Source organism: Chelonoidis abingdonii, chromosome 4 (genome assembly GCF_003597395.2).
Source record: "Chelonoidis abingdonii isolate Lonesome George chromosome 4, CheloAbing_2.0, whole genome shotgun sequence".
Classification (NCBI taxonomy): Eukaryota; Metazoa; Chordata; order Testudines; family Testudinidae; genus Chelonoidis; species Chelonoidis abingdonii.
Window position 1 is genome coordinate 16,949,304 of NC_133772.1, and position 22,076 is coordinate 16,971,379.

General features: G+C 48.3%; 2 protein-coding genes across 2 annotated transcripts in view; both read right to left on the reverse strand.

Moving 5' to 3' along the window:
- Nucleotides 1-708: 708 nt before the first annotated feature.
- Nucleotides 709-21,894, reverse strand: PRELP (proline and arginine rich end leucine rich repeat protein). The gene is made up of 3 exons (XM_032785829.2): nt 21,759-21,894; nt 9,504-10,446; nt 709-5,880 (listed from the first exon to the last, which is right to left on the reverse strand). The coding sequence occupies exons 2-3, from the start codon at nt 10,429-10,431 to the stop codon at nt 5,705-5,707; spliced, it is 1,104 nt and encodes a 367-aa protein (XP_032641720.1). The 5' UTR covers nt 10,432-10,446; nt 21,759-21,894; the 3' UTR covers nt 709-5,704.
- TOMM6 (translocase of outer mitochondrial membrane 6) overlaps nt 20,863-22,076 on the reverse strand; it is a 466,247-nt gene continuing 465,033 nt past the window's right edge. Inside the window, exon 3 of the mRNA XM_075064903.1 lies at nt 20,863-20,875. The gene's annotated coding sequence lies outside the window, so the exon portion shown is untranslated. The remainder of the gene's footprint in view (nt 20,876-22,076) is intronic.

A 22,076-nucleotide genomic window follows, 5' to 3' on the forward strand; every position in this document is an offset into this window, starting at 1 on the left:
TGGGTCTTTTTCTTATATAGGCTCCTATTACCCCCCACCCCCATGCCGATTTTTCACATTTGCTGTCTGGTCAACCTACTTCAATGCTGAAGGTCCCTGCACTTCCCTGGGATTTTCTGTGGTAATTGCATGTGCAAATGGGCCAGACAATGGGTGTATTTCTAAAGACGGAGGCCCAGATTCTCCGCTTGGCAGAGCAGAAAGGAGGGGCCCACTCGGGACCTGATTACAACTCACTGATTCTCTGTCCAACCCTGGCCCAGCTGAGAACAGCCTAGGGTGGCTGCTGTAATTTGCATCAGCTGGCTGCGCTCTGAGGCCCCATCCACCAGCTAAGTATCCCTTGAGCAAATCATGATCTGGCCACACCTCTGCCTGCCCTGCAGAGATGGTTGCTTAGGCTATGCCAGCTCCTGTGCCTGCTGGGAACTTCCTTACCCTGGGGATATCCCCAGTTCAGGGGTTAGGGTTAGACTTCATTTTCTTACCTCTGGCAGCATGGCCCAAAGGAAGCAGAGGAAGGCAGGGCAGAGGATCTGACCCTGAACTTCATAGTGGTGCCCAGACACCAGTACGATGGGCACCATCCCAGAGAACCCTTGAAGTGAATAAATAATCAGTACATCAATTGCTAACAGGTCCCTAGGCAGCATTTTCTGATCGCACTTCCAGGTTTCTTTTTGAATTGTTTTATTTTCACTGCCACGGGCAAGGAGAAGTGAAAATACCATTGAGCTAAAATCATTTGAGAGCTACTGTATGTATATAGTTATGCATGTACAGTGTACCGGTATATATACACATATAGATATATAAATATATACATAGGGTTTCCAGGTTTAATGTTGAAATTAGTCAAACCCAATAAATCCCACTGACGAACATTTGGAGACGAGGGTTTTGATAAAAATACCTGCCTGGAATTTGCAATTTTCACAGTGTTTGCGGAGGGAATGAGTAGATCTTAACAGTCTCTCTACTGCTTACTGGGAGGCCATCCCTGGAGCGTGGCAGGTAGATTCTGAAAGGCACAAAGGAGAGTTAAGGCATCTAGTTCCCACTGATTTTCATGGATCACTCCTATCGATTTGCAATGGAAACTGGACATCAAACTCCCATTTGTGCCTTTAAAAACCTCCTCCTCTCAGAGAGGGTTCATATTTTGTTGAATTCAAGGGAGACAATTGCTGGTGGGTTTATTTGTTTATAAACACCGATTTAACACAGATTCTTTTTCCTTTAAAAAACAATCCTCAATTGGTCCAGAACATAAACACGGAAAATCTGAAAGAAACGAAACCCAGACCGCTATGTATGCAGTGGCGAAGGAGGAGGGAGCCGTTCATATAAGAACTGGGGGTAGAATAAAAAAATAAGCTCCTAAAAAAAAAACCCAATTTTTTTTTTCAAAATGAAAAAGGTACAAGCGGTGTTTGGTTCTGTAAAGCGACCGAGAATGAAATATAACGCAAGGTAGGCTAGGAGAGAGACCAGGAGATCACATTCTACATGTCACAATCCAAAGCAACTCAACTGAGATCAACAGAGTGACTGTGGAGTTACCCCTGCGTCACTGAGATCTGAATCTGGCCCCACGGACATAAGTAGGAGAGCAAGTTTCACGCCTGCATTGCTGTTAAAATAATTGACTCCAAGCGTACACCTCCAACAGGAGCTCCTGGGAGGACGTGTCCAGGGGACAATGGGGCTGTCTGGTCACTGAGGACGTGGTCAAAGCCCATTGATGTAAATGGGAGTCCATTGGCTTTGAGGGCCATAGTGGGGGGTTTTGGATGGAAGATGGGGTTGCACATATACCGTTAGCTACTCTGTTCAATCTGTGCAGCTCCACAGGGCCGTATAGGCCTACAAAGAGAGCCAAAGTGAAACTAGGCCGAGAACAAGGCAGAATAGGAAGAGAGGAGACAGTGGGAGGGTTAGCGTAATGGGCACATCTTACTCAGCAATGCCAAAGCTAGAGACCTGATTGGAGGTAAATAAAAGGGGTGTATGTGGCAGGGGGCAAGAAGAGTATTGGAGAGAGAGAAGGGGAGAGAGAGACGCTTCTTGGGAATGATATGAAGGTGTAATGCTGTGTGCAATACAGAAAGAGACACACACACTGGCTGCTCATGACATCTCAGCTCCTTCCAGCTGCTAAGATGGAGGCAATGCAGCTGTAAGTCAAAAGCAATCCCAGTGTGAAGGGGGAAAGACCAATCAGCAGAACCTCCGCTAGCCTAGTTCCACTGAAGTCCACGGGAGCTTTGCCGATTCACATCCAAAGATCTGCCAAGACGAGGAGCCCAAATGGATTCACAGGAGGGGAGAGGGGGGACGTCAAGACTTAGGGACGTCTCCTACAGCCACCAAGCCCAATTTTGCTCTCAGTTACCCTGCACAGAACACTGCTGAGTTCAAAGTGAGCTGCACTGGGGTAAGGGAGAGAAACACTGGAGCTGTTTTGCTGTGCATGCTTGGATCATGCCGAGGAGGCTAATACCGGAGGCAGAGCAAATCACAGGGATCCAGAGGGATTTGAGTCACTGAGGTGAACAGGCCACCGAGATGGTGAACGCACTTCGTTGCTGAAATGTGTAAAGAGATTCACCTGTGGGAGAGAGGAACCAGGCCACAAGATCTGAGCTGAGCGTGTGTCACTCAGCAGCATGCTGATGGAGTCCCAGAGGGAGGAATCATTAAAAACCTAAGTCCTGTGCAGAGCAGAACAGCAAAACCACCCAGGACACAGTAATGCCTCATTCTGCCCATTGGGCCACATGCAATAGTTGGCACTAGGTTGTGGCAATACTGCTACTGTGCCTGACGCCTGTTAGATACCTTCTGAGCTTCAGCAGGTAGCACTGGGTGCTGCCCCACATAGCGCTGGAGAGGATGCAATGTGTGCTACCAAAGATCAAAGCATCCGTTACACAGAGGGGACGAGAGCTCGATGGAGTCTCCAGGAATAAAAGGGGCACTATTCTCAGCTGGCATCCATGGGTGCAGCTCCATTGAAGTCAGAGCCAATTTACACCAGCTGAAGGATCTGGCCCTGGGACTTAAGGCATGAAGTTGGTGAACAGGATCAACAAACTAAGAGAGAATTTTTCATGCTACTTCCAAACCTCAGAGGAATCAAGGGGGCATGGAGGGACTTTGAGCAGAGCTCTTACCCAGACAGGGGAGGAGGAAATAAGTGACTGGGGAAGGCGAGCAAAGGGTCTGAAGAAAGGCGATAGAGACCTTCGATGGGATGCTGGAGGACTCCGGAGGAGGGGCGTGAAGGGCAGCAGGAGGTGGTGACAAGAGGACGCTAAAGCAAGCCGTGCCAGTGGGCTGAGCAGCTTCTTCTGTTCTTCACATCTCTCTTCTCTCCTCTTGCTCCCCCTGCAAGTGGTTTTCTGGGGGGCAAGGAGGATGGGCAGAGGGTGTTTCCTTCTGATGGGGAGTGCCCAGGGAAGCTGCAGCTTTTTCACCGTCTGGTCCCCCAAGAGATCCAGGCCCGTCTCAGGGTGTAATGACATCGCTTGTGCTTAAATCCACTCCCAAGTGCACAGTTGAGGGGGGACTGTAGTTTATGACAATTCTCACTTCCGCCAGGCTAAATCCGGACTGACATCTCTGAATGTGAAGCAGGGATCCCCACAATGCACCTGGCATTACTCTAACTTGCCACCTTTAAATAAGACAAATGGCTGAGGTCAGATCCACCCAAAGGGAATGAATGGGATTAACGTAACCAGCTACCTTTAAACAGGAACAATGTGGACCTTTGGGAAATCTAGGACTGCCCGCCAACGTCACCCTCTCTGGCCACTGGGTGTCACTGTGGTGCCCCATAAAGGGAACAGAGGAAACATTTGTCTGCTTGCAAAAAGGTGGTGCTTTCAAGACAGATCTCCCTTATTGTCCCCGTTCCCCAGAATGAGGCTTTCTCTGCTCTACCAGTGTAAATTCCAGGGCCCTAGCGATGTCCAGCCTTCAGCACCAGCTCCTGGACTTGACCCCATCATGCAGGAGTGCTGCAGTGCCATGACAGCTCAAGCTGTCCCTAATGCGTAGAGCCACAGTTAATCCATCTCCCTTCACCTTGAGATGCTCTCTATCTAGCCCCATTGAAGACCCTAGCCTCACAAACTACCCTAAGCTCTGGGTTCGAGGAGTTACTCTTCATCTCAAAACCATCTTTTGGAATCAAAGTAGCCGCATGTATTAGGAAGGACCCGGCTGCAGGTCACCAGCCAGAGCAAAGACCACCCTCTTTGTGGTTTTTCATAGATTCACCGATTCTAAGGCCAGAAGGGACCATTGTGATCATCTAGTCAGACCTCCTGGGTAATACAGGCCAGAGAACTGCCCCAAAGTAATTCCTAGAGCAGAGCTTTTAGAAAACCATCCAATCTTGATTTAAAAGTTCTCAGTGATGGTTGATGCCCATACTGCTCTGACACAAGGGCAAACTGGTGGGTGCGTACATGAAAGGGATACTCCACCAGGATTCTTATAATCCACAGGGTTTTAATGTGGGACCTTATGGGTCTATCTGATTTGGCAATGGGGACCTGCTGGTAACCCTGGCTGCCATGAATTGTGATAGAATCCAGCATGGTGCAGCAAGAAGCTGCCATGTGGGTGAGGAAGTTGCTTGTTTGTATGAATTTTCTTCCATGTGAATAAGTTCAACCTGCTCAAGGGCTCTGCATGTCTGCCACATGCTTATATGGTGTCTGTACCCAGAATCTTCTGCTCAGTGGGGAACCTCTGAGGTTTCATCAGCTTTCTTTGGCATGAAGTTGGTGGGTGAGTCCAGCACCAATGTCACCCGAAGACACAATGGCTGAGCAAACCCACTGGGTTTCCTTAGGATCGTCCAAAGTGAAGTGTGAGCTGCACCATTTTGGGCCAAGGAGGAGACTTGAGGACTTGGAAAGAAGTAGAACCTGACCTGGATTCCCAACGCCCACCTCGAATGAATTCTGTGCCCTTGGAAGAGAAGCACCTGAACCAGATCTTGGTGCCCAAGACAACTTGGGTTATTTTGCCAGATATTGCAGCTTTGGGGATGAAATTGCCTTGCCTCATAAAGCAGCTATAATTGCCTCAGATCATTGTCCAGTTCCAGGTCCCCTGCCCCTCCCATCTGCCAGATAACCCCTCCATCACTGGGTGCTCCCAAAACAAAGCTGACGTACCACTGTCTGCTGGAGTTGGGAGGAGATGCTGATAGACCTACAAAGACCAGGTCCACCTGAAGATGGTTCCTATGGCTGGAAGATGTACAGACCTGGGAAGGAAAGGCAGTTGCCTGCTAGGTATAAGTGGGGGGCATTTGAGCAGGTATCTCTTCTCTGACTTTAACCTAAAGGGTAGGCGTGAAAGGGCCCCATTTACACAAAGGCCTTGGATGCTTATTGTGGCACAGTGCCATTGTGTGGGCACTACAGATATCCGACAGGAAGCGCACTCCTATAAGATACATGCAGCATCCACAGGGTGGTACTGTGCAGCACCTGATGGCGACGGGGCTCCTTGCAGCTGAGGAAAGAGGAAAGAGAGGGAGGAGGAAGAGGAGACAGAGCGTTGAGGGGTGAGTGGGGTGGGTTGAATGGGGAAACAAGATATTTTCCAAGTGTCTGACATAGACTGGAGTCAATTGTCTGCGCAAAGCCAAAGTCCCGGAAGAGTGGCACTGCTGGGAGAGTTAAAACACGACTGACTGTAGGAGCCGGAAGCACATCATGAGGTCCAAGGGGATAGGAGGTTTCAGTTGGTTGCCGTCCAAGCGCAGGTAGCGGAGCCGGGGCACATTTTCTAGATCTGAGGAGTACTCTTGGAAGGTGACCAGGGAGGTGGGGCAAATCTGGGTCCCGTTGATTTCTGCAGGGGAAGAGAGAGCATGGCATGGGTTGGAAGAGCTCATCTGAGAGAGATGCTGAGAGTTTATCTACTCTACATCACACCCATCCACCCACCCGTCTATGGTGTTCAGTGATCACTTAGTGCTTAAGGGGCTTGCAAGAGATCTGCTTTGTTGTCTCTGGTGCATACCACCCCATCCCATAGTTAAAGTAGATTGAAACAGAAGAGGGAGTTCTCACTGCACCAAAGGAAGAGGAGGGTTCCGCTGCCCCTCACTTTACCCCTGTATCTCCTTGGGTATGTCCATTCTCTTGGAACGAGCTAGCTATGCATCTGTCTTATTGACAGAGCACATCACTGCAGTATCTAGGTGCTGATGCTACAGTGGAAATACATATCAGTTTAGGTGCAAATGGGGGCACACTTTCTCCTTTTTTGTGGGTGCATTTTTGCACCTAGAGTATTGCACCCATTAATGGATTTTGGGTGCAACTCTAAGTCCTTGTTGTTCTGATTAGCTGACTCTGGGGGCAAATCGGATGGCAGAGGTGCAATGACTCACATTTGCACCCAGGATTCATTCCATGGGTGGGAATTGTGCCCCTGGACTAGGAGGCAGGACCTCAGCCTGTCTGAAAACATACCTCTCTATCGATGGAAAGCAAGAAAGCAAAGTTGCCTGTTCTTCTGTCAGCAGGGATCTGCAAGCAGCAAGCCACACATCATCCTAACTCTAGCCATGTGGGCATCCCAAGTCCCCTTTTGTCTACCAAAACATAGGGATCCCTGGGCCACTGTTGTTAAATTCAATGTCCCAGATGGTGGATCACCTCACCAAGCTCCATGTGTCAAACCAACCAACAGGCTCATCCAATCTGTTAGCTCCTGCATGACATGGCTTCCTTCATGTAGCACCTCCTCCCCCTACAGACATAGTAGGGTTCATCAGTCCAACGTGCTTGGATTTACTAAAGAGAATGCAGGATTTCACCTCTCCTGACTATCCAGATGCAAACTCCAGTCCTTCTGCCCTTCAGCCCCCACAGCTTTTACGGTTCCACCAGAGGAATCTTATATTGGCTGTTGGCGTCACCAAATCATCTGAGCACACCCAGCCCCAGCAGAGCTCCAAAGCCAGCCTTCAAAACATCAGCCAGGCATTGGAGATTCCACTCTGTCATTAACTCCAGAAAACAATGAGAAGTCCTTGCAACAAGTGAGCACTCCAGCAGGCCACTGAGAAGGTGTAGTCACCACCCCCATGTCTTCTAATTGGCTATAGCAGCTGGGGACTCACTCGCATCAGCCTAAGAATATTCCTGATTGGGTGATTTTCCAGGAAACAGCGAGCTATAATTCCTCCCGTCCCTGTAGGTAGCTATAAAAATAGCCCAAAGTATTGTTAATCATTGCTGCCATTATTAAGCCCTAACAAGAGGCAGGAAAACCCTGGAGCTAGAGAGAGCATTAGCTGTGAGTAGTTATTCTGGGGCTTATTTTCATGTCTATTTTTCTTATGCTGTGTGTGCGGTGCTCCCAGGGCTCTGCTGCGATTTCAGGGTGTCTGGGATGCTCTCTGCACTTCCTAACATCTTCTATAGTGTCTCTATCAGTGATGTGGAGCAGAGAGAAGGGTGCTATGGTGGGGTGGCCTTGGATGCAGAGGCGAATGAGTTCTGTCAGGCAGCGCCTGGAGTAATCTGCACTTAACAAGAGAAAGGTGAGAAATACTGTGGCACTTTATGAAAGGGAGAAAAGAAATACTTTACAATGGGAAATCAGTATTGCCAACCCCAGGCTTTCAAAAATTATGATCTAGGACCCCCAAAGTCAGAAGACTGGCTTAAAAACCAGGACATAAAAAAAAAGGCTGGGTTCTTTCTGTTCGCCTTCTGTTTGCAAGTCCTTTAGCGGAACACGTTTCAGGCTTTTCTCTGCCACCATGAGGGCTAGAAACTTACTTTTAAAGAAAATAAAAGCAGAGATTCTCACTGAATACATGACCCCAGGAGCTGAAGACTCAAAAAAGCCACCAAATGTCCCAACGCTCAGGATAAAATGCCGACAATTGGCAGCACAGGGGAATGGAACATGGGTCTGTCTCTAACCTGCAGCATATACCTCCTTAACTAGTATACCATAGCTGTGCTGAATAACTACATCACAGATCAGTCAGCAACTTGACCCTGAATTCCCGCTTAGTTAAAACTTGGCCCAAAGTGGCCCTTATTTGGCCTTTGGGGGCTCCTGTCAGTTGCTGCTGGTTCTTTAGTCTCCCGTGGGCCAGTCCAGCTACTTAAGCAAGGCCTAGATTGGGCCCTTCTGTCTCCTTGTTCTTTTTTCCCATCACTGCTGACCTTCAGTGATGACAACTTAGTTCCACTAGGATTCTCCACCTTGAAACTCCTTGCTCTCCTCTCTGTTTTTTGGATCAACCCCCAGGGTCAAACCCCAGTGTATTCATAAGCTGGATGCCCGTGCTCTACTGCCGCCTTCCTTGACCACTACAGCTGCCATGTTCCACCTCAGAGGTGGCTGCTCTTCAGTGGTGGACCATTTTGGCATATAAGGGCCTAATCTAGAAGTCCTTACACAGACAAAACTCACATTGAAGTTAAGGGGGAGATTTTCCTAAGTAAGGACTTTCGGGTTACATCCTTCATTGCTATTATCAATGGGTTCCCCTGGTTCTTTCACTGATGTGACAGTCTGTGGACATAGCTGTCATAAACTGCCGGTCATAAAAGTATTTAGATTTTAACTACATTTTTGAGACTACTGATTTACAGGTGTATAATCCCATATACTGCTCTGCTACCAAAACTCCATCAGCCCACTCTGCAGCCATAATATTAGGAGTTGGGCTGGTTTCTGTGCGTGTCGCTCCTTTGCATGCAGAGAATTTCTGGAAGGAGCTCTGCATTCTTGCTTCCCTGCAGATATTTTCAACCAGGGCAGCAGGTGGTGAGAGCTCCGATAGCACAAACGTCTGGATCTGCTGGGAACAGGCCTTTGTTATTCCTACATTTGCTGTGTTTATGCATTTCATGGCCTGGCACCTGTCCTGTGAAATCACTGTTCTTTGCCTAAATCCATGGGAAGCTGTCTCTGATGGATTTGCAGAGGTGTTCACCAGCATAGCCCTGATCTCCCTCTGCATCCCCTAGCCCTGCTAGCCTCAACAGCCAGCAAGTTAAGCTGTGTTGTTTCCATCTATCTTAGGTACATATGTGAGCCCCCCACATCACTGTAGTATCTGAGCACCTCACAGTTCCCTGTGAGGTAGGGAAGTATGATCCCCATTTTACAGATGGAAAGACTAAATGAGTTGTCCAGGATCATATGGGAAAAATCTGTGGCAGAGCAGGAAATGAAACCCAGGTCTCCTGAGTAGTGCTTTGGACCATCCTTTTCCTAAGAACAGGCCCTTCCACCACCTGGCCCCATACACCCATGTAAGAGGGCCACCAACCCATTCTAAACATCAAGTCCTGTTTTGAAGGGAGTGGAACCCTGTGGGTGGGTTTCACACTGAAAGAAACAATTGCTGGATGCAAAGAATTCTGTCCCCAGGGGACATCTGCTCCCTCTAGGCCCAGCCACAGCCACGTAGGCCTGCCGACCTGCTACCCCCAACTCACTTTCAATGGAATTGTCGTTTAGGTAGAGGTGCTCCAGTTTGGGGTTGATGAAGGGCATAGTGGTGAGCTTATTATGCGCCAGTTGCAGCACCAGAAGGTTGCTGAGGTTGAAGGAGTTCTTGGGCAGCCCTTTGTCAGAAATCTGATTGTAGTTGAGCCTGAGGAAGGCCAGATTGGGGAATTCTTTGAAGTAGTCATCAGGGATGTCCTCAATGTTGTTCCTGTCTAGGAAGAGCTGGTGGACAGCACTGGGCAGCCCAGGAGGCAACTTCCGCAGGATGTTGTGGGCTAGGTTGAGCTGCATGAGGTTCTTGAGCCCCCTGAAGGTGTTTTTATTGAAGACTCCATCACTCAGCTTGTTGTGGTGCAGGTCCAGGAGGACCAGGTGCTCCAGCTTGTTGAAAACCCCAGAGGGGATCTTGGAGATCTGATTCCTGCTCAGACGCAGCTGCTCCAGGTTGGCTGGCAGGAAAGATGGCACTTCCTTGAGCTGGTTCTTCTCCATGTACAGAAAGACTAGGCTGCCCAACTGCTCCATCACCCGCCGGTCCAACTTCTTGATGCGGTTGTTGTCCAAGTTGACCCACCTCAGCTCCGTGGCATTCTTGAAGGACTCCTCTGGGAGGCTGTCAATGAAGTTGTTCTGGAGATAGAGGTAGTGGATCCTGGGAGGGATGAGGGGCACCTTCCTCAGGTTGCGGCTGTCACAGTAGAGGGCTGAGGGGAAGTCTGGAGGACAAAAGCATTCTCTGGGGCAATCCGGGAAGATGGAGGGGGGGCCTGGCGGCAGGGGCGGAGGCAGCTCTGTTGGCTCGACTGGCTCAGGAGTCGGGCGGGCGGGCTTCCGCCCGGGCTTCCTCCTCTGCCCGTTCACTTCAGAGATCAACACAAGGATGAGGAGAAGAAGCAATCTGAATGCTGCCTTCATGGTCCAGCAATTCACCTGCAGGGGGCACAACGAGGTTTGTTAAAAAGAGGCTGTCTAGGCACTATGTATCCTCCATCACAGCTGTATCAGCCCCTCACGAACACTAACCACTTTACCCTCACCATGCCCTGCCAGGCAGGGAAGACTAATTATCCCTCATTACTGTGGCAATGACTGATCAAGGGGCTTGCCCAAGATCACACGGAAAGTCATAGGGTCACAGACTTTAAGGCCAGAAGGAACCACCAAATAGTCTAATCTGACCTCCTGTATATCCCAGGTAACCAACACCAGCTGCACACCAACCCAACAACCAAAATGAGACCCAAGGAGCCCCCAGGAGACTAGACCATTATGTCTAATTGCAGGACAGTGGGCACTGGTGAACATTGCAGGCCATGTTCACCAGTGCCCACTGCCCTGCAATGGCAGGGAAATGTAAAGTTTGTGAGAGATGTGGGACTTGACTCTAGATCTCCTGAGTCCCAGACCAGTGCCTGAGCAACAAGACCATCCTCCCTTCCTCCTTACACAGGGTCCGCTATCATGCTGGTTAGCAATTAGTGGGGAAGCACTGATGACAGAACAAGGAACAATGGTCTCAAGTTGCAGTGGGGGAGGGTTAGGTTGGATATTAGAAAAAACTTTTTCACTAGGAGCACTGGAATGGGTTACTTAGGGAGGTGGTGGAATCTCCTTCCTTAGAGGTTTTTAAGATCAGGCTTGACAAAGCCCTGGCTGGGATGATTTAGTTAAGGATTGGTCCTGCTTTGAGCAGGGGGTGGGACTAGATGACCTCCTGAGGTCCCTTCCAACCCTGATATTCTATGATTCTATGATTTCATACTTCATTATATAAGGGATCCTTCATCCCCCTCAGACACATGTATTGTGATTAACACATAATGTGTGCGTGTGCGTGTGTGTGTGTGTGCATGTGTAAGGAGTGGCGTGGTGAAAAGGAAGGGTGGGGAACTAATGCAGAGATGCACACACATAATATATATAAAACATAAGATAAGATGGGCTTGAACAGATTTCCCTGGGCAGTACAGCTAATCTCTCTCTTTCCAGTCTGTTCCGGTCAGATGTCCCTGGATTACCCAGCCCCATATTACAGACCCAAAAGGTTCGGCGAAGACAAGTGTGTGAATTTGGGGGGGGGGGGGTGTTTACCCGAACTGGTCCCAAGCAGCGAGCCCCCTGTGGTTCACACGTCACCATCCATGGCCCCGACTGGGCCTAAATTGCTGCACACTGTCACGAACTCTCATGAGGACAATGCCTCTGAAAGGCAACCCGCCGAGTGGCTTTTCATTGCTTTGTACAGCAGCAGGTTTTCAGGCTGCAGCCCCCCCTGCAAGATGCCCGGGGCCTGCAGCTCCCCCCTAGATCTATGGACAAGCAGGCTGTTACTCCCTGAATCAGGTCCCTCATGCTTGTGCGCAGAACCTGTGGAGCAACGAGTGATGGGAATCACGCTTTGTGCAGTTGGCTCTGTAGCTCATTAATCTGCTCCACTCACTAGGAGCCCATTTCACACAATGGCTTTTTGCTTTGATGTATTTCCCAGGGGTTTAATCCTGGAAGCAGTAATGTGACAGGAGACACTGAAGGGCGAAGGCACAGTTCACGTCATGCTCTGGGTTCACTTTTGTGAACATAGGGGGGAGGGGAGGAAATATGGCTTCAGAGCACTATTCTCATCCATGCCAATGGATAACAAATTCAGTTTCATTTTGGAACAGAAGCTCCAGGAGAATGAGACCCAGTCCCATGTCGCTCAAACAGAATGCACAGAGATGGACCTGAACGACAGAGACGTTTGCATTCCGTTCCAATATGATTTTACACAGCAGGGCACTCGGAGGTTAAGAAAAGGTGCTGCTAGGTTTGGTGCTGAGCTCTTTTGTAAAAGAGATGTGTTATGGTAGCGTTGGCTGGACTGGCAGGTCTGAAGGTGACCCACAAAATATATGGGGCCAGAGTCTCAGCTGGTAATTCAAAGTAGCACCTGCGCTGACTGCAGTGCAGATATACCATTCACACTAGCCATTTTATATTCCAGGAGCGATTTTCTCCTCTGTCTGTTTGCAGATTATTCTTTCCCCCATTCTCCTCCAGCAAATCACTTTGCTCCAGAGAGTATTTTGATTGAGCTGGGTTAGTGTTAACCATTGTTTCATTCTGCTTTGCTCTTATAAAGAGCCAGCAGAGAAGAGAAAGTCCACTGAGGCGCCGTTTGGGCAAAGCATTACCATCAGACTCACTGGGATTCAAAACAAGCAAGTGTGGATGGCTCAGATTTTTAAAGGTAGTCAGAGGTAGCTGTGCTCAGGACAGCCCATCAATGGGCCTCAGTGCCTAAAACCCTTTTGCAAATAAGATTTACGTTCTTCAGTCAGTTAGGTGTTGTGACACTGACGCAGCAATGCCAAAACACCTTTACAAATCTGGGCCTAAGTGCGTTGCTGAATTGCGGCTGGAGAGATGTGATGGCAAGGGAATCCATCCGCTCACATGCTTAGCAGGCAAAGGAACACACAAAGATAGGAATTGCCATGCTGGATGTCCCTTCTAGTCTGGTTTCCTGTCTCCAATAGTGGCCATCATCAGCTGTATCTTTGGAAAGTGTGTAACCCTCCCAATGCACAATTATGAATAACCCACCCAAAGGGAAATCATAGAATCATAGGATATCAGGGTTGGAAGGGACCTCAGGAGGTCATCTAGTCCAACTCCCTGCTCAAAGCAGGACCAACCCCAACTAAATCATCCCAGCCAGGGCTTTGTCAAGCCTGACCTTAAAAACCTCTAAGGAAAGAGATTCCACCACCTCCCTAGGTAACCCATTCCAATGTTCACCACCTTCCTAGTGCAATAATATTTCCTAATATCCAACCTAAACCTCCCCCACTGCAACTTGAGACCATTGCTCCTTGTTCTGTCATCTGCCACCACTGAGAACAGTCTAGAAAGTTTATCCTCAAACCCAGGCAGTTTAATGCTTGGCTTGTTCCCTGAAGCACGCGGCTCATCGCTCCTAGCAGGATCATCTGTGGCTTTGATCATTAGATCTACATCTGATAAAGGATGTTCTATGCCACGAGGCCCATCATAAACCAACTTCTAGTGGATGGGGTTCAATATAAACTGGTGTGTTGAGATGGGTTTGCAGTCATTTCATGTATAAAATATCTAGAGAGGAGGAAGCTAGGTAGAGGTCTCAAAGCAGCAAGCAGCACGGTGTAATCTATTTGGCAAAGGATAATGTAGCACATAGAAGAATAGAGAGGAAGGGGAAAGTATATCCAGTGGCTAGGATGTGAATGACAGATAGCAAGGATGAGGGATATTTTCTTGGCTTCCCTGAGCCTCCTACCACAAAAAATCCATGACAGCTTTGAACAATAATTTCACTTCAGTTTTTAAAGATATTTTAACTGCAGTGCCACCAAGTGACAGTACCGAATCCTGCACCATAGATTATATGAATCATAAAGGCACATGGTCATGTGATAATTCACTTATGAGGCTACACTTCTGTCAGTGAACCGTGACGGAACATTATAAGTGTCACCAAAGAGACGGACTGCATCTTCAGAACGTGCTCAGCGGAAATAGCACCTCGATTCATCGTGTTTAGCTTTGTGGCTGTGCCAGAAGTCAATGAATCAGTCGTAAATAGGCTAAATGATGATAGCAGCAGACCAGAAGCTGCTGGTGGGATGATAAGGACAGATGGTCTTGTGTTTCCATACTGGACTAGAATGGGGAAGCTCTGAGAGACAGCAGTGTGATTTCACAGGATCATAGACATGTAGGGCTGGAAGAGATCTTAAGAAATCATCAAGTCCAGTCCCCTGCAGTGTGGCAGGACCAAACAAATCTCTAGACCATCCCTGACAGGTGCTTGTCCAAGCTTTTAGAAGTGGCTGGAGCACTAGAGTGGGACTCAGGAGACCTGGGTTCTATTCCTGGCTCTGCCATTGGCTTACCCGGTGACTCTTAGGCAAGTCACTTCCCCGCTCTGTGCCTCAGTTTCCCCATTGGTAGAATAGGGATGATGACACTGACCTCTTCACTGAAGAGTTTTGATAATCTACTGATGAAGAGGGCTGTATGAGAGCCAGCTATTATTATTAGGACTTCAGTTTCTACCTCTAACACAGACTTCTTGTGTGACCATGAGCAAGTCCCTTCATCTCTGTGTATCCCCATTTATACAATGGGGGTTATAAGCCATCATATTTTACAAGGAGCCTGGGAGCCTGAATTCACTAATGTTTGAGAACTCCTCCGATATTATATGATGGGACCATGTAAGCACCTCGCTAGGTAAGGAACAGTGTCAATAATAACACTATACTTAGCACTTATATAACATTTTCCATTTGCATAGCTCTTTACAAACATTAAGCATGCGATTTTCAAAAGCGCTCAGCGTTGGCTCAGCTCTGCTCCACTGACTTCAATGGGAGCTGAATTAGCCCAATGCCCGTTGAAAATCCCACTTGAACAATTCTCGCAGACCTTCTCCCCCCCTCTAAGCAGGTGGGCACATATCAGTATATCCTCATTTTACAGAGGAAACCACTGAAACATAGCAAGGTCAAGTGACGTGGCCAAAGGTCACACAGCGGGTCACTGGCAGAGCCAAGAAGAGGCCCCAGGAGTCCCTACTCCCACTGTTGCAGTCAGTCCATCAGACCACACTGTCTTTCTTCACCATGTTCCATCTTTTACAAGTAGCATTAGCCCAGGGTGGTATCGTTAAGGTGATGTATAGAAGGGCTGAAGAGGCCCAGTGATTATGGCTGACAAGTATCAACCTATGAATAATGGTTTTGCACAGAGACCTAATTGACAATATAGACAGAGACAACGTAGATCAGACCGGGGTCCATCTGGCTCAGTAGCAATGAGCAGCCAGTATCATCTGCTTCAGAGAGAGAATCCCAGGATGGGATAGAAAGAGAAGCTGGGACAAACTGATCAAATTCTCTCCCAGGCTGCCAACTGCAAAGGAAGGAGGTAGCAGCACCTAGAGAAGATCATGTGCATGAAACCAAGCAGCACAGCCCCAGTCAGCTGGCAGGGCTGGAGGATGTGCAGCTGGGTGGAGTGGCGACCAGAGGGAGAATAGAAAGGAGTTCCATTGTGCCACTCCTGCTTACCTGCTCCCTCGCAGCCCAGCTGTCTGTAAGTCAGATGAGACAGCAACTTGGCCAAGCTACTGCCGCTGGTCTGGCGTGTGACCAGAGGAAGAAGAGGAGGGCGTTAGAGAGGGCTGAAGGCAGAACCCCCTCTGTAAAGAACGAAAACAGCAAGATGTGTGCTCCCCATCCTGCTCAGTGCTTTATATCGTGCCTTCAAATGTGCAGCACTCTCCGCCCACATCGGGATCCCACCTCTCTTGCTAACCCCAGCCGCAACGCCACTGCCATGCAGCCCTGGGCAGGACTTCAGGGGAGCCTTGCAAAGACAAAGGTCAGCGTCTGGGCGCTGGGGGATGTACGCACACAGGCTTCATTTGGCATGTAGCCGGCACCATTCCGCACACTTTCACAATGAGCCCAGTGCGGGATGGTGCCGGCTACGTGCTAACTGCGCAGACAGGGGCTGAGACAGGCGCGTCACATTCCCCTTCAGGCTGCAGCGGGGAAATGTCAACAGTATTAGGCTAACAAGCCAGCAGTGAGGGCTGCGAAGTGGAAAGGTTTGTCAGCACTTGTTGAGAAATGGAAAATTCCACTGGTAAACAAGCCCTTCTGCCCCTTTTCTCCAGCAAGGAAATTGCTTCCCAGGCAGCCTGTTAGCTTCTTCACCTCCGCCTGACACCACCAGAGACAGCTCCCGCCACTGGCAAGACTGGCACGGCATCCTGGCCCAGGCTGAGCCTTAGAGAAGTCGCAGCAAGAGCCACGAGGAACATCCCCCGTGCTGGCAACCTCCACCAATGGCTCCTGGCACATTAGACCCATGGACAACTTGGCTCCCTTTGAAATACCTCTGCCCAGCTGACTGGACGCATTCCTTGGCTTCTAAATAATTGACTTTCTCCATGAAGAGATTCTGGGCTTTCCCCACCCCCTCTTTTTCCTGATTATTTCTCTTTGCTTCCATCTGTCTCTCTTTAACCGCAGAACCCTTGCAGCCCTGCTGCTTTCAATCAACGTTCTGGCAACTCAAGAGTTTCGAGAAGCTGCTGAGTATTAGGTTCAGCATAGTCTGGGTAGGAGTGGGGGAGAGGGGAAAACATTGAATGCCACAGAGAACTGACAAATTCATCACAGGGATATTGTCTACATCTGACTACCTCTGGTTTCCCCTGACCCCCACAGTACACATGCTCATTTTTTCAACCCCATCGCCCAACTCCACTCCAAAGTTCCGATCTGGATTTAAAAAAACCACAAAGGCTGTAGGTGGGTGGAGTAGGATGGGGAGAGGGGATGGATTTGGGATTTTGGTTTAGCCCATTATGGAGGGAGAATGCTGGGATGTGTACTTCTTCATTGTGTCTCTTCAGAGCTGGGATTTTGGTTCAGGTCTCTCTCCAATTGTCATGCTTAACCATTGACATCATTCCATGGCAATTGATTGTGAAGTTATGCAAGAGTTAATGATCCCAGGGCAAAACCCAGCAGAGAGAGAGGCAGGCATGAGGTGGGGGACAGGGTTGTCACTCAAGTGAATATACCAGAGCTAGCTGAATAACACGGAAGGAAGTTTCCAAATATTTCTGTGAACAAACCCAATGTGTTTGCTCTGCTCTTATCAAAGGGTCATGCCTGTTGCTGTGCATGAGGGAGTGTTGGTTTATTTCTGAAATTTTTTAGGAATCCACATTTCAATACAAACAGTTATTGGCCCAGAAATTCAGCCCAGAAAGCAGCATCTTCATTATTTGATCTATGTCACAGCTGAATAAAAATATCAGCAAGCAGAAACAATCCTATCAACCTACTGTAATCCATTCCACTGTTTATTGAGGGTAACTACTGTGCATCTATCTACTGTATGTATTTCGGATGACCAACACCCTGCTATCTGAGCTGCTACCTGGTGTCACAGGTGACCAATCCCACACCATGAAGAGCTTAACAGTTAAACAACCCTCTAGATGAAATTTGTTCACATAAACTATTCCAAAAAATTAAATAACCTTCATAGAAAACTGGGTCAATCTGCAGACACTTCGCAGGCACAAGAAGGAGCTACATGCACGATAAATGTTATGTGGAATGAATAATCCAGTCAGGTCTTAAGGAAGGCATGTGACCGAAACTTGAGATGTTTCAACAAATCCGAGGCCACTTCGAACTTTATTTTTGCCTCTAATATGTTTGGATGTTTAAGGCAATTGTCTTTGGCCACCCTTGTGTGTTGGCTTTTCATCCACATTCATGTGATTGCATTTACTGGCTTAAGTGTTAGCAAGGAAGGAATTTCAAGTCACATGCACCAGTTTTCACGAAAACCAAATACTAGCTTTGCACTCCCAACGACTGGCATGCAAGTTCCTCCAGTCAGGGAGCAGTAACAATAGCAGGTGACCTTTCTGACCAATCACAAGTAGGCAAAACACCTCGCTTTCTGAATATTTATCATCAATCCCTATAAAAAAAATTCAACAGTGCATTGGTTGAATAACAAGTATATTCCAGAAACTTGCTAACTGCCTATGGGAAAGGAGTTAAATTCATTGAATAAAGTAATTCAAGTTGCCATATGAGCTGCATTCCATGGCCATTTAGACCTTCAGTGCAACAGTGAGGAAAGATGGCCCGAAACAGTCCCCAGTCACCTGAGATGAAGCATTTTCTCCATGCGGAAGAGGGTCTATGATACACAAAGGAGCAGTTCTGATTCTGTTCAGCAGAGGGCAGTGATGTGCACAACCAGCTTGTTACAGTAAGTGGTGCCAGGGATCATTTTCTGTTTGTTTCAGTGAGAAAGTTTCCCTTTACTGCTTCTTCCTCCATTCATTGCTGCTTTGTTGAGATCCTTCTTGTGCGCCTGACGCCTGATGACCACCCCCCTCCCCAACCTACAACTATTTAGCATTTGTGACTAACAGACTAGGACAGAGCATGTGCTTGTCCCTTTAAAACAGAGAAGGTGGCCCAAAATAAGAACAGCAAGCGCTTTCATTGGCCATGCCTTTTGTCTATCAGTTATGGCAGCTAATCAGAGTCATCGGTTGGGTTGACCAAACAGGCCTCCCAGTCAGCTGTTTTGATAACCCTAATATACACAAAACAGCGGTTTCCTTTATTCAGCTGGGCTAGAGAGCTGAAATGGCAGAATTGAGTTTATATTAAACATTCATCCGACATGCCTTTAAAGCAGTGATGGGACAAAGGGGAGTGTGGCAAGCGCTCTGACTCAGATTTCCTCAAAGTATCTTTAAAAACAGAGCCCCGATGCTAAGGACCAATTCTTCCTATAGGTTTTGGAGTGAGAATTTAAACAGCAGAGTATCTGTGCTGGGCTGGAGCCATCATACCACTGGCTAATCTAATCCTGGGGACTCAGCTGCAGCAGCTTTTTTCTGCAGGCAAGGTTTTATACTCATGCATATGGATGGGGTGTGTCCTGGGTGGAAACTAGCTAGGATCAGCCGGCTGGATAATTTCTGGGTTATTGTAACAGAAAATCCTTGCTTGTGCTCTTCAGCAGCACCAGTGTCGCTCTTTGATCCATCCCTCTCTGCCTGTGTCTCCTTCTGCAAACAAACCATAGCCCCCAGATTTGAAAAGCGGTCGTGTAAACAGCAAGAACAGACCATGTATTTCTGTGCGTGCAAATGCACGTTCGGGGGCACAGATCCCCACTTAGACGCCACATAAATGTCTCCCTCATCTTTCCCCATTTAGGTGCAGAGTTTATAGTGGGTGCCATCTCCCCCACCCTGCTGTCTTCAGCAACCCCAGTATCTTCCCATCCTTCTGCCACCACTACTAAGGAGCACATGTTGAGTGCTAAGGAAGCCCCCTTTGGAATCTGTGCTCCCAGTGGGCCAGGTTCACTCCACACCCTTTCCTTTCCCTCTGTCCTTTGGTTGCCCCTGGCCCCACACCAGAACCTCTCTGTCCAGCAGGCTAAATGGCTGGATCCTCTGTGCTGCACACATAGTGTAACTGGCAGAGCAGACATGAGGAGATCATGGGACTGGTGTTTCCAAAGCAAATACAGTGTTAACTCCTGAGCCTCCCTCTTTGTTCCACACTGTAATTCAGATCCTCTGCTTTCTCTCTCTAAAGAATGAGAATTTGCCATCTGATACCTGCCTTATCTGCTCCTCCAGATTCTCTTCTCTCGATCTCTGTTCCAGGCTCTCCCCAAGGACGAGAAAAGCTTCCCTGTTGCACTTAGATCTCTCTCCTGACACAATTGGTCCAGTGGGAAATACAGCATGGACAACACACTGCATGAACCGTACACTCCTGGGTCAGGGCTGAGAAAGCAGCTTTAGTGCAGTTGCGTGGCTAGGACACAATGATCCCAGGCTGGTTGGGATATGGAGTGTCTGTGACTGACAGAGGAGATGAAAACAATGCCTCTAGAGCCATCTTGGGTGGCTTGTCGTGCATTGCAGAGCAGGGAGCAGAAGCCAAACATCTGATAAGGGTGGGCTGGGACCTCAGGTTCCTTAGGACACATCTACCCTACAAGGGCTACAATGGCACAGCTACAATGCTGCTGTAATGTAGCCGCTTCTTACAGCCACAGAAAGGTTTTTTTCCATTGATGTAGCAAATTCACCGCTACAGTGGGGGTTAGGTCAAGCTAACTACAGGATGCAAAATTGTTCACAGCCCCAAGCGACGTGGCTAATCTCATTTTTAGATGTAGATCAGGCCGAAGAAAACTGTTTCTCTCTCAGGCTACCATCCCTACACTGAGTCACAACAAGGCTGAATCTTCCCCCCTCCACACCACACAAACACACACACTCCCTTTCCCCAGGCCACACAGTTCTCAGTCCACACAGAGAGGAGGTTTCTGTACAATGCAGTCTCTGCTCATCACTATACACAGACTCTGTTTCCTAGGGATTCAGTTAGGGTTACAATCTTTACACTTCATTCTCTCATCACCTCTGCCAGAACAGGGACTAAGATCCTTGGTCCTCATGTCTCCATATTATCCAGGTGCAGTATCAAATCTACGCAGTGAGGAATAGGTTAAGCCTCTCTGGCTGCCCTGGAGTAGAACTGTCTTGATTTTATACCATTGGGACAATCTGAGTAGGGCAGCCTGGGTTCCTTTCCCTTGGAATGATCCAGATATGAACGCAGCCTGGGTTCTGCCCTCTGCGTGTTGGAATCAGGGATCTAGCTTCTGAAATTCAAGTCGAAAACCCCAGCTGACTGAAGGAAACTGGAACACAATGGAGCCCCCCCCCACCCCTCTCAGAAAAGAACTTGATTCACCTCTTCCCAGAAAAACAAAACAGTGTGTGCTCTTTTTCCATCTATCCATTTGGAAAGGGGGGTTAACACCCACGCCCTCCTCCACCCCCAACTTGAGATTGCAGCGACTTGTGGAGTGTGTCTCCTCACCCTCCACCCCCTCCGCGGGAAACTCCTACCAAGCTCTTCTGAGATCTGATCTGAAACAGCAAATTTATATTTAACATAGAGGAAAAGGAATTAACAAATGCCGATGTCTGCTGAGAATAAAACTACAAAAGTTTTGGTTAACTGCCACCCAGTAAAAGTCAAGACTATGTAGCAGAGGAAATCTTGCCTGCTCTCAGCCTCCACTCCTCCCTATATTCCTTCTACACTTCTTTTCTGACGCAGGGCAACTCCTGTCCTGTGCTTGTATTAAGGTATGCAGCTTTCATTTAAATAGGCACCTTGGTTTTTGCATTTATAGCTGAGAACCAGACATGCACGTGTGTGTGTGTCAGAGAGCGCGAGAAAGAGTGGGTGTGTGAAAGGTAGAGCTAGAGGGGAAAAAGGGAGGGAGGAAGGGGTTCCCGAGTTATGCTTCCATGGAAACAAGTCTACAGCATTTGCAACAATCTCACACATGAGTTTGTCTTTTCGCTTTGCAGACCTAAAGATATCCTCTTGCCTCCTCTCCCGAACAAGTTTTACTTTTGGAGAAAGAAAAGAAAGAGAGAAAGAAAGAAAGAAAGATCCAACAGCTGAACTAGAAAAGAAAAGAAATGTTTTCTTTTCTTTTAAGTTTCACAGAAGTTGGAAAGTGAATGGTAATATTAGCCCACTGATAAAGGAGGTGGTTGACTCAGTTGTAACAATCAGTCCAGGTGACAACACTCTCCAGTAGAACACCTGTCCAGAGCTTACCTGTGTGCACCTGCCCCTCCTCCTGCCTCTCTGTTATTAATTCCCAGGAACGTTTCTCTCCGCCCCTCCTACTCCTCTTCCTCACTGCAGTTCAGCTCTGACACAAGCGAGTCTCCCTCTAAGCTCTGTGTGTGTGTGTCTTCCCTGGTTCTGTTCCTCCAAGATTCTCTCGCAGAGGGTGGGTGGGAGCAAGGGAAGGAGGGGTGGGAAGGAGGGAAAAATGACAACAATAACGTCTTTATCTGGCAGCCAAACTCCTCAGGATTTAATCCGCACACACGTCCTGCCTACCGACGGACTCGCGTTTAATAACATTTC

Coding starts and splice junctions, on each gene's coding strand:
- PRELP (XM_032785829.2), bottom strand. CDS start 10,431: ATGAAGGCAGCATTCAGATTGCTTCTTCTCCTCATCCTTGTGTTGATC. Junction 5,881..9,503: donor AAACGACAATTCCATTGAAA/GTGAGTTGGGGG, acceptor CTTCCCCTGCAG/AAATCAACGGGACCCAGATT.